Source organism: Theropithecus gelada, chromosome 18 (genome assembly GCF_003255815.1).
Source record: "Theropithecus gelada isolate Dixy chromosome 18, Tgel_1.0, whole genome shotgun sequence".
NCBI classification, from domain to species: domain Eukaryota; kingdom Metazoa; phylum Chordata; class Mammalia; order Primates; family Cercopithecidae; genus Theropithecus; species Theropithecus gelada.
This window is the reverse complement of record NC_037686.1, coordinates 10,410,703-10,423,237: the sequence shown is the minus strand read 5'-3', so window position 1 is coordinate 10,423,237 and position 12,535 is coordinate 10,410,703. Positions and strand designations below refer to the sequence as shown.

The window sequence follows — 12,535 nt, the reverse complement described above, 5'->3', positions numbered from 1 at the left end:
ATCCCAAAAAGAAATTGGTGGAGATTGGTGTAACTCAAGAATAGGCAGAAAACATACAAGAAAGTTTAAGACAGATGTCTAACGGTGCCTGAACTGTTGAGAAGCAAAGGTCAGTAAATGCCTTAGTTTCAATAGAAAAAGAAAGTTCACAGTAGGACCTCAGCAGCAGAGGCTGTGAGATCACCTTTCAAGAACTGTAGAGCTGGACGCCGAGCTGCAGCAGCCACTGGGAATTGGTGGGGCTGTGACTTGTCCTGTCCTGCCGCCCCCCACGTGGACTCGGAAACTATAGATGATTCCTAAGGCAGAGACGGGTAAAGAAAGAAGAGAACCAGCGTTCATTTCCCCCTGGACTCTGTAAGTCCATGGAGGTGGTGGGGGAATGGCCGTGTCTTGCCCGAGGAGGAAATCCGAGTCGAGCCCCCACTCCTCTCCCCGCGGGACTGATAAACGTGTCCCTCATTCGCCCCGGGAGGCTGGCACCCAGGCACCACGCGAGGACAGCCAGACTCGCCGACGGCGGCCGCGTCCCGAGGGGCCGGGAGCGCGCCTGTTGGAAGGTGGGAGGCGGAGTTGCTCGGCATCTGGGAAGAGACCAAAGGAATGAGTAATTGGAAATTCTGTAACATAGACCCTTATCCCAAACCCTTTAGTTCTTCCACCCCAAGCCCCCTGCCGAGAAGCGAAGGGACTGGAGACAGGGAGACGTGGTGGAGGGAGAGTCACGTTTCGGAGAGGGAAGTGAAATAAAGAGGGCGGCACCCGGGGGGACCTGTGCGTCATTGAGGGACCGAGGAGAAGCGCAGGGCGCACGGGGCTGCAAAAGGAGAAGTAGGAACGAGAAGCCGGAGGGGGCGGCCGCAGAGCGCGGGTTGGAGCGCCGCGAAGCGCCCGAGCCTTCTGCCTTCGCGGGCGGCGCCCTGGCCGCCAGCAGCCTTGTGGCCGGTGCCCCGATCCGCCGCGCTCCGGACCCGGGCAGGCGGGAAGCGCCCGCTGCGCGCAGGATGTGGCAGCCGACACAGCCCTGGCCCCGCGCGCCCTGGCGCTGGGCGCTGGTGCTGCTGGCCCTGGGCTGCGCGGGGCTGTGCCATGCCGGCCCGCAGCCCGGGTATCCCGCGCGGCCCAGCGCTAGGAACAAGTAAGTGCGCGCCCCTCTGCTGGCCCCAAACCGCCTACCCCTCCCCGGCCCCTAGTCGAGCCCTGGAGCTGCCCTGCCAAAGACGACAAGCGGCAGCCGGGGGTCTCCCTTGGATTTCCCCGGGCGGCTCCTTCTCTGGGTGACCGCGCGCTGCGCCGCCGGCGCCTCAGGCAGAGCTGACTCCGGGGGCGTGGGCGCAGAGTGTCCCGCAGACCCGGGTGGTCCGAAAACGACTCCCAGGAATTCCAGGAGCCCCTGGGACCGTGAGTGCTTTTCTTTCCCGTCTTGGTCGGGTCCAGGCGCGCGCTCTCCAGAGGCGCACCCGGGCACCCTCCGGCGTCTGCTCTGTGAAGCTCCCGCCTCCGCAGAGGGCGACGGCCCTCCCCCCGACCCTCGCTCGGTCTGGGGCTGCCGTCCCCTCTCCCCTGGCCTCATTGTTCTCCAGGTTTACACCGTGCCCTTCTCCCTCTCTCTCCTGCACCCCAGGAACTGGTGCGCCTACATCGTGAACAAGAATGTGAGCTGCTCTGTGCTGGAGGGAAGTGAGAGTTTTATTCAGGCTCAGTACAACTGTGCCTGGAACCAGATGCCCTGTCCGTCCGCGCTGGTGTAAGTCCTGGAGCCGGGGAGCGGGCGGGGCGCGCCCGGGCCGGGGCGGTGGGGGTGGGGTGGGGTTGCCGCGCTGGGCTCCAGTCCTCCCGTAAATCTCTTCCAGATCCGGTGAAAACCCAGCAGCGGAAAAGCGCTCAGAGCGCTGCGCGGGGCACGGGCCACGCTGGGGTGTTTAGGGAGCGTGTGCTGCCCGAGTGAGCGGGTAGGATGCGCACGCCTTGGGAGTGTGGGGTCGCGGGGGCATACGAGAGGATGAACACAGCTCCCACTTCCACTTCTGTTTTTTTTCCTTTCAATGTTTGTTTCTAACATAAGGCAGCTGAATCTAATTAGATCCATATTGTGTGTTCTGGGGCACACAGAAGATTCCAAAATGTATACTGCTAAAGACTTTTCAATGTAGGATTCGCTGAGAGGTTTGGCTAAGTAGTGCTCTAAAACAAGTGAGTTCTGTCCATATGTCCCCATAAAACGGAATCTTCCAATCTTGTAAGATGTCTGAGCTAAAACCGCAGGAACACTGCTTAAAAGTGTGGTTCCCCAACATACCTCCCCGCAACTTAGATTCGGAGATTCGCTAGAGATTGTGGAAGAGAATGGCCGTTAAAGACGGGGAAGAATTAATCATCTCTTTGCTTATAAAGATTTCACCATCTTAAACAAACAAGCAGGAAGCAATGCAATAAAGTACAAATGCCGTTAAATACATGACACTCATTCCATTGTCATCGGGCAAGTCTTTGGGGTTTTGTGTCAGTCTGATATCGGAAGATGGGCCAATGTGAATAAATGGCTGTTGAGGAGCACATGGGATGGCTGAAATTAATTGTTTCCCACTAAGAATAAGTTGTTTGTCTTAGAGTACAGTTGTCATTATAGCAGAGAATAGTCAGTAGGCGGATCTGTCTTTGGCCAAACCAAGGGACAGACTGGAACTTGTACTGCAGGAAACCTTATTCCAGAAAACAGTACGTGAGCCTGAAGTCCTGTGGGAAGTGGTCGCTGGGTCTACCCCACGTGGGCTGCTGGAGGAGCTGCCAACAGGGTTCAGCTAATTCCTGCTTGGCAAAAACAAAGCAAAACAGAAACTTAGACGAGGTCCCCACTTCCTAATGTACACTGGAAAATGCTGAAATTGAATGCCCAGCTAGGCTGTCTCTTTGAGTTGGATACATTGTCAGAGAGAGAAGGTACTATCATCGGACCTTAATCTCTTAGGAAGATTGAGACCTCATCGTCTATGGCCAGCAGTCAGTGACATCAGAACCAAGCAAGGTTTTTATACCTTGTGGGAGTGATACAAATTAAGTATTCAACTCCGTTTGAATGCATTTGTTTAAAATTAGAATTGAGTTATTAGTCAGGAATATTTTATTCATCTTATACAAGAACTGCATGTTGTGGCTTGCTATAACCGTAAAACTTACTGGTGACAATTTGGAGATAAATGAATTTTTCATTTCGGGAGGTAATGCATTTTTGTTTAAAAGATGGCTTGTTTTTTGTTTTCTCAAATTATTCTAGCTGCTTGGAAAACCAAAGGATGATTTAATTGTTCTATTTGACCAAAACTCAGTGAAACTTGGTTGTCAGTGGGGAGTGAATCGCCTCCAGATTAGCAGGTTAATGCAAGGCAGTGGGAGTGCATTTTTGCCACCCAGTGAGTAGGACAACAGAATTGTTACAAAAAGTGACAGATGTTTCTGTTGTTTTATTAAACGAAGCCAAAATAAGTGACCTGGGTGTTTTTCTTCAGTAATAACCATGTAAACAATTCAAGTGCATTTTTACATTTTAAGTACTGTACTGTAAATGTGAAGTTTAAGAAACAAAGACAGACTGAGTTGATGAACTTGAAAATCTTGACCTTAGTTTCAGCAGTAAATTCAGTCTTAACCTTTTTCAGTATCTTTAGGGATGGGACTGAATGGTTTACCTTATTTTTCAACTGAGGAATGCTTCCTAAGGTTTCTTTTTTGTTTGTTTGTTTTGTTTTGAGACAGAGTCTTACCATGTCACCCAGGCTGGGATGCAGTGGCGTGATCTTGGCTCACTGCAACCTCTGCCTCCTGTGTTCAAGCAATTCTCATTCCTCAGCCTCCCGAGTAGCTGGGACTACAGGTGCGTGCCACCATGTCCAGCTATTTTTTTTTTTTTTTTGTATTTTTAGTAGAGACAGGGTTTCAACATGTTGGCCAGGCTGGTCTCGAACTTGAGCTCAGGCAATTGGCCCGCCTCAGCCTGCTAAAGTACTAGGATTATAAGCGTGAGCCACCGTGTCTGGCCCCTAAGTTTGGAGAATTGGTGGATGAATGAAGACAAAGAAAGGAGCTTTCTTTTTATACTTAACAAGGAGGAATGGCTGTTTCACATGGAATTGCTCAATTTTTTTCTGAGGAATCCAGAAGCCTGAGTCACCTGGGACCTGTGGAAGGAAAGTTGAGTTTTTTATTATTATTGTTTTTTAGAGACAGGGTCTCACCGTGTCACCCAGGCTGGGGTGCGGTGGCACCATCATAGTTCACTGCAACCTCTAACTCTCAGGCTCAAGCGATCCTCCCAGCTCAGCCTCCTGAGTAGCTGGGATTACAAGCACAAGTCACTGCATCCTGCTAGTTTTTTATTTTTATTTTTTTAGGGATGAGGTCTCACTATGTTGCCCAGGCTGGAAAAGAAGGTTCTTCAGAAACTCACCCTAGAGTGACTGAGGGAGAATTTGTGAGCAGTGTTGGAAGTACAGGGCTGGAGGTTGGCTGAGATACTGGAGATAGAAACGCAATTCTGCAGTTGAGAGTGACAGACAGGTTGGCGTCATTGAGGCCTTGACATGGTTGAGCAGAGCTAAGTTCTTAGGAACAGTGGAGGGGAAGGAAGAGGAAGAGCCAGGCAAGGAGAGAGAGTGAAGCAAAGATATTGGTAGAGGAAACCTCATCTTAGAGACTCAGGAGAAGTCCTGGAGGCTTCGGGCTCCAGAAAAGCCATGGGTTAGTGAGCAGGAAGCAATTGTTTCTGCGGAAAGAGACTATTCAGGTCAGTGGGGTGCAGGCATTGTAATTTGTGTGAGATTGAGGGAGTGAGTCATGAAGAAACTTAGTTATGCAGAAAACGATATGATGGGAAAAAGGCTCTGATGGGAAAAAAGGAGATAATTACTTAGAGAGAACTCTGGGCCAGGCAGGGTGGCTCATGCCTGTAATCCCAACATTTTGGGAGGCTGAGGCGGGAGGATCACTTGAGCCCAAGAGTTTGAGATTAGCCTAGGCAACATAGTGTGACCCCATCACTATAAAAAATTTTTTTAAAAAATAGCAGGGCACAGTGGTGAACACCTGTAGTCCCAGCCACTTGGGAGGCTGAGATAGAAAGATTGCTTAAGGCCAGGAGTTCGAGGCTGCAGTGAGCTGTGATCATGTCACTGCGCTCCAGCCTGGGTGATAGAGTGAGACCCTGTCTAAAACAGAGAGAGAGAGAGACAGAGAGAGAGAGAGCGCTCTGCCTATCTGGGGACAGAAGTAAAGTAGCCATAGAGAGAGTGCTCCAAGACTGAGGGTGAAACCGCTGGGAAATGGGGTGTGATGGAGGTACTCATTCAAATAACAGGAGGAGGGCTTCTGTGCCTGGCCATGTGGTTGGGCCCTACCAGCCTCCTTAGCTGTAGAGACTGACTGCAGGCCGCAGGTGCCTTGTTAGAAGGATGAGACAGTGCCCCATTTATATGTATGAAAAGCCTTAGATTCCAGATTGTGAATTTGAATATTGTTACGTGAAACCAGGAATAAAAGGGTTTTTTTTTTTTTTTTAAATGATAAGTGGGCATTTTAAGTAATGACTTTTCTGATACTATAAAGTACCTTCTATGTGCCAGGCCCCGTGGTAGGGCTTTCCATTCCATATATTAGTTTATTTAGTTTCTGCAACAGCCCTTCAGGTTGAATGGTATTATCTCCATTTCACCAAGGAGAAAACTGAGATGAGCCATTCCCTAAGTTGCCTGTGATCGTGTGAGGGTAGCCACTGAGCCGCCTGCTAATCCAGGGCTCTGCAGACTGCCCTCTGTCTCTGTAGCAATGGGAATGTGCCCGTTTGTTTGTCTGAGTGTGTGCTTTTGGTAGGTTGCACAGTACTCAACTACTAAGAGTATTTACACCTTCTTTCATAAAAGGTAATTCTCATATAAAAGTGTTGAGAAAGCATTTCCATGTGCATTCACGTGTGTGTGCGCGTGCATGCACGTGCCTTTAACCCTCTCGTTACTGTGGGTCATTTTCCTATGATGCATGAACTGTCATTTTTCACACTATACAGTTTGGTGGCTTATTTTAATGAAACACTGGCATATTGGACTGTTTAAAGCCGTTATTAGAGAGGCGAGAGTTATCGGATATACTGCATGGACCAGTGAGCTTGACCACTTCAGGACTTCCACACGTATGTTCCCGAGCTCAGCTGCCAGCTTGAAACTTGTCACAGGGGAATGGTGTTAAAAAGCAGGCTTCCAGAAGAAGAATTTAAATCCCAAGCCCTAATGGTTGTGATACTAGTCTTATATGTAAGTAATTGTGCAATAATAATTCGTTTTTTCTTTTTTGAGATGGAGTCTCGCTCTGCTGCCCAGGCTGGAGTGCAGTGGCACCATCTCAGTTCACTGCAACCTCCGCCTGCCGGGTTCAAGTGATTCTCCTGCCTCAGCCTTCTGAGTAGCTGGGATTACAGGTCTGTACCACCACCCCCAGCTAATTTTTGTATTTTTAGTAGAGACGGGGTTTCACCATATTGGCCAGGCTGGTCTCCAACTCCTGACTTCAAGTGATCCGCCTGCCTCGGCCTCCTAAAGTGCTAGGATTATAGGCGTGAGCTATTGCACCAGGCCTGCAATAATCATGCTTAACACCTATAAAGATTCACCATCACTTAGGAATTTAAGATTGGGATGTCTTCTCTCTCTGTGTCTCTCTCTAGTGCACAGGTACTAGACGTGAGGAGGGCTCTGGATCCTCCGGGCACAGGATTGCTTCAACAAAACATGATTTGTCTTCCCTCCATAAATTCCTAAGGGTGGCTCAGTAGGATCTCAGGAGGAGGAGGAGGAAAGGGTCACCATCCCCTGGGAGATAAGGAGAGGATGCAGAAGGGCCTGTGGACTCTAAATAGCACACGCCTGCAGGCTGGGCATTGACCATTCAGTCCTAATTCCCAAGGTGGGTCTAAGGCTGGTTTTCCACTCCTGAGATAATTGTTTTACTTTCTACTTCTACATTCATAAAGCCAAATCTCTTAAAAATTTCATTGTATTGGGGAATTTTTCCAATTCTAAAAACTCTTGGCAGCTTGAACAGTCTGGTAGACTCTGCCACCCCCAGCCCTTAGGATATTCCCAGCGATCGCCCGTCAGTGTGGTGGATGCAGCCTCTGAATCTGGGCTCTCCGGAGTGGCTGTAAAGGTGGAGAGGTTCTGCCTTGGTCATGGGCTGGTTTTAGGGACAGGTATGTGGAGACATGGAATCGGATGAGTTGGAATTCTTTGTATGAGGCACTGGGCAGGTTGACATCCGTGGGATTGAGACTGACCGCGGTGGGAATATTTCCTTAAGGAGCATCATGAGAATGTGATGAGCCCCGCCACATTCATTGTTCTCCATTCTTACAGCAACCCTCTGGGGTCATTACCCCCGTTTTACAGGAGGGCAAGTAGTTAGGAAGCAGCAGAACCTGCCTCCAAATCCAGGCCTGTTATTTTCAAACCTCACACTCCTCCCACTCCACACCCAGCAGCCCCGGGAGGTCTCAACCCACAGCCGGGCTGAGCACGCTGAGGGTGCATGTGTGATGCCCAACGCAGCGGGTGCTGCATTGCCAGCCTCCCTGGCGGGGTGGGAAGGCAGGAGGGAAGGGCCTGGCATGTCTTACAGCCTCCAATACCCATTGGTCGTGTTTGGATGTACGGCTGGTAGAAAACAGCACGGTCTTTCTTCTCTTTATTGGACTGGCGTTGTTTTCTTTCATGCGTCCCAATTGTCCTACCGTCTCCTGCTCAGCCTGATGGTTTTCGTATTGGAGGCACTGGGAGGCGTCCGGCCCACAGATAGGCTGCGTTGTTGGTGAAGACATCCAAGGACCCCAGAGGTGAGGCAGGACTCTTCCCTCTGAGTTCACTTTGCCTCCAAACTCAGGGCTGAGTTTCTGTAGGGCCCAGAGTTTTCTCTTTCTGACACCACACACTGACGGGCTTATCAGCATCTGGCCACCTCCTCCTCACCCCCTCGTGGCCTGTGTTGTATCTTGGTGGAATTTTTCCTGTTAGCTCTTTTTCTAAAAGGATCTCATCAGTCAGGGGAGGGATCTGGGTGGGGCCAACACAGAGCCTGTGCTGCTGAGACAATGCCCGCCAGGAATTTGCAGCAGGTGTTGAGTTCTGTTGAGTTCAGAACACCTCTAATCCTCCTCAGGTTCCGAGGGGAGCAGGTGGTTGTTCAGTTGGAAGAAAATTTGTCTATTAGGGAATAACCTCAGCCAGGAAATGTGGCTTAAAAACACACACACACACAACATTTGACTGGGCGTGGTGGCTCATGCCTGTAATTCCAGCCCTTCGGGAGGCTGAAGCAAGAGGATCGCTTGAGCCCAGGAGTTCAAGACCGGCCTGATTAACATAGTGAGACCTTGTCTCTACATAAAATAGAATAAACTAGCTGGGTATGGTGGTACATGCCTGTAGTCCCCGCTACTGGAGAGGCTGAGGTGGGAGGATTGCTTGAGCCTGGGAGTTGAAGGCTGCAGTGAGCCATGATTGCACTACTGCACTCCAGCTTGGGTGACAGAATCCAAAAACAAAACAAAACAAAACCAAACCAAACCCCAGAATAGAACATGTAAAGCTGCGGGGGTCTGGGGGAAGAAAATGAGGGCTTACATCTTCTAGAGTCCATTTTCTGTTATCTACATCTCCAGGAACAGAATAACTTTCAGTTCAAAAAGTACCTTTTGTGTATAGCTTTGGGGAAATTTTTTTCCCTTCAGCTTTTAAACAAAAGTTTCGCCATCAATTGGCTGTTGGGAGGCTTGTTCCTTGGCATCGAAGGTAACTTGGAGTCAGCTGAGGAGGACTGAGCTCATGTCAGACTCCTGCATGGGAGGGCTGGAATCCCAGGCTCCAATCCTGGAGAGCCGCAGGCTGTTGCTATTTTGAGTTTCTTTCTTTGGGTTTCCATTCCTTATTGGCCCCTTGAGGCTGCTCCCCTAAAATCTCCAGACCTTCCTTTCAAGTTTCTTATTTCTCTTGTTCCCGTCTCCTTCCTAGGTTCCCGGTGGAGGAGATGCTCTGCTTGCAGGGCCCTTTGGCTTTTCCAGAACATTTCCGCACCATTATTTTATTCTTATCACAAGTTCAGCCAGGAGACTAGGTAGGGCTGAGACTGGGGTGGTGGAAAAAGAACTTCATGCTTAGGGGCTACACTTTCTACCTTTGTCCCACAGAACAGAGAATAGCATTCAAAGAGAGGTAATGACCTTACAAAAAAACAACTTGCTTTTTGTTACAGCTTGTTTTAATTAAGCCCTGTAATTGGTCTTCCTCTGTTCATCTGTTCCACCCACATTGGCACGTGGTATTGGAGTTAAAAACCCTGAGGTAGCCAGAAAAGGGGAGGCAGGTGGGGGCAGGCTGTAAAGAACGCAAACAGGTGGGAGCTTCCGGGCTGTCGCTTCCAGGTTGGGCGGGTGGCTGGCGTGCTCTGGAAGAGGGGATAGAAGAGTTGGCCTGAAGCTTGACGACTCCCACCACCAAGCTGTGTGACCACAGGCAAGTCACTTAGCCCTTCTGAGGCACACTTTCCTCACGTCTACATGACAGGGCTGTGGGGAGGAGGCCCAAGGGCTGGAGCACAGCTGACAGAACTTTTAAAACTTGCGCTGTCACACTAATGTAAGGCACACCTAGCAGGCACGTCTGGTGAACACTCACTGTTTTCGTTGTCGGTTTGGAATGTTGTTGCCTCACAAAGTTTTTATCTCTGAAAAACTTTGGGTTTGAAGTTAATGCTTACTGACACATTGGAGAAAGGCTAAAGTGCTCACAATTGAAATCGTTAAATTTGGTGAATTAAGATAATAATGATGCTGACTTGCCTAAGATGAACTTTAAAAGATTAAGTGAAGCTCAGCCGGGCACCGTGGTGTGTTCCTGTAATTCCAGCTACCCGGGAGGCTGAGGCAGGAGGATCACTTGAGTCCAGGAGTTTGAATCCAGCCTGGACAACATAGTGAGACCCCATCTCTAAAAAATAAAGTAAAATTTGAATGTAAAAAAACTGAGTGAAATTCTTAGTGATGACATTGGAAGCTGAGTCAGCAGTGCAGTCTCTTTGCGGGAGTGCACATAAGTGGTTATGGTCAAAGTCAGTGCTGCAGTGACCCGTGAGGATTTCTTACTGATTCTGCAGGTGTCTGTGTGCCTGGAGTAGGCCCGTAAAGAAAGGTTAGCTAGATGTTGGATGTTGCTGTGAGTGGTGGTAAACTAGTGCTAATCCCCAGGTGATCTATCCCACAGCCACTGATGTGTTCCTTGAATTCTTTTAGAAAAAAATCCTTCCTCATGTGCCTAATATTAAGATGTTACTAACGTGTGCTGCGTGTACATAATGAAGCAGGTGCCGCATCCAACAGTTACACAGAACTTTATATCCTGTTTTTAAAAATCGAAAACGGATAAACTATACCAGTGGTGAGATTCCTTCTAGTCCGCCACACAAAAGTTCTGATTTATTGTTGGCTGCATGACTTTCTTACTGCTCAGCGTTAACTGCTTCCATCCTTGATGAAGTAGTTTTCTGGGCTTAAAAATAACAACAAACCACTTGATAACATGGTACAGCTGAGCATGACTTCTTACAAAGAACCATTTTCCTGGGAGAACCGAGGGAGGAGCCCCTCATTTTCCAACATGACAGCAGTTCACACTGAAGGAAAAAATAATGAAATGACTAAAACTAAACATGCCAATAAGTTTTCTTCTTTCCTTCCTGTTTTAAAATGGTGATGGGTGCTGAAACAAAGTAGAGAGCGTTCAAATGAGCCAGATTCCTGGTTCGAAAGTGCTGTAAAAGCAAACGTTTCTGGGTGTGTCACTTAGCAGGACCCAGAAGGACTCAGCTGCCCTTTTTTTTGTTCCACCTAAGAAAATATTAGAAGATGAGGGAATATGCCTAAGAATTACTCTCTGCAGTGTCAGCCTTTCAGGACAATGTATTTTATTATGTGTTTGATTAAAAGAAGTTTGGTTAAAGAAAAACAGTGTAGGTGAAGCTTTTTAAGTCGATCATTTTGATGGAAGAATTTGCTGAGACTTTGCAGCTTTTCCCCAACTTTTCCTATCTCTGTGCACCTTTGTGATTGCACAGGTTCTACCTAATGCGCGGCCTTCCTTAGGTTATGTTTTACAGAGATTTACTTTCAGTCCATAAGACAAGGCACAAGATGTTTCCCTCTTACTTGAAGTGGTTTCCCTACATCTGCTCGACAGGGATGTTGTGAGAGGATAATGAGGTAAAGACCTAAAAATGTTTTCTAAACCATAGTGGTGACAATGCTACTTGTTTTTCTGCTAACTGAAGCTTTTCCACATATCTTGAAACGGAGGAGGAAAGCCGAGGGGGCGATTGCGACAGAACTTAGGGCGTGGGACGAGTTTCGCAATCCAGCCCTTCTTGGGAGAACCTTTCTCCGTTAAAGCGACTCTGGCTTGCGTTTAGCCTCTGAATGAAGGACTGGAGCAGGGAGGCATAGTCAAGCCTTTCTTAATATTTCACACATTCCAGAACCTTGAGTCCGGCCTGCTGTGCTGACGGTGCTCAGGCCTGGTTTATGTCAGGCGTCTCCGACCTTGGAGATCTTGGGCAGCTTTCAGCAGGAGCAGCAGCCTGTTGGTGCCAGGAAGCAAGGTCAGGGCCCCCACTCCGCCACGATGGGCAATGAGCCCTTTCCCATCACAACAAGTTTCATCACCTCCTGGCCACTCTCGAGATTTGCGAGTCATTCTGTTGCATTGTTGCTGAAAATAACTGGCAAGGCAAGGCACAGATCTCCTTCTCACAGCCGGTGCAGGGGGAAAGCAGAAATGTCGCTGTGTCTGGTGTCTGGAACCAAAGAGCAAAGCACTTTCTAGACACTCCTTGTCAGAATCGTTACCGGAAAATGAGTAATCCCAATTAGGAAGCGCCTTTTGTTGTATTTTCTTTTTTGTTTGTTTATGTTTTTTTAGTTCCATAGGTTTTTGGGGGAATGACTGGTATTTGGTTATTTGAGTAAGTTCTTTAGGGGTGATTTGTGAGATTTTGGTGCACCCATCACTTGAGCAGTATACACTGAACCCAGTTTGTAGTTTTTTATTTCTCAGCCCCTTCCCACCCTTTTCCCCTGAGTCCCCAAAGTCCATTGTGTCATTCTTATGCCTTTGCATCCTCATAGTTTGGCTCCCACTTATGAGTGAGAACATAATGTTTGGTTTTCCATTCCTGAGTTACTTCACTTAGAATAATAGTCTCCAACTCCATCCAGGTTGCTGCGGATACCATTAATTCATCCCTTTTTATAGCTGAGTAGTATTCCATCATATATAGTTTCTTTTTTATCTTCTTTCTTTCTTTCTTTTCCTTTCTTTCCTTTCTTTTCTTTCTTTCTTTCCTTTCTTTCTTTCCTTTCTTTCTTTCCTTCCTTTCTTTCCTTCCTTTCTTTCCTTCCTCTCCTCTCCTCTCCTCTCCTCTCCTCTCCTCTCCTCTCCTCTCCTCTCCT

General features: G+C 48.4%; 1 protein-coding gene across 1 annotated transcript in view; it reads left to right on the top strand.

Moving 5' to 3' along the window:
• The first annotated feature begins 808 nt into the window (after positions 1–808).
• The window catches only part of EMILIN2 (elastin microfibril interfacer 2), a 62,787-nt gene continuing 51,060 nt past the window's right edge, over positions 809–12,535 (top strand). Inside the window, exons 1-2 of the mRNA XM_025365059.1 lie at positions 809–1,138; positions 1,625–1,747. Of these exons, the coding sequence (XP_025220844.1) occupies positions 1,005–1,138; positions 1,625–1,747 (257 nt within the window). The 5' untranslated portion in view covers positions 809–1,004. The remainder of the gene's footprint in view (positions 1,139–1,624; positions 1,748–12,535) is intronic.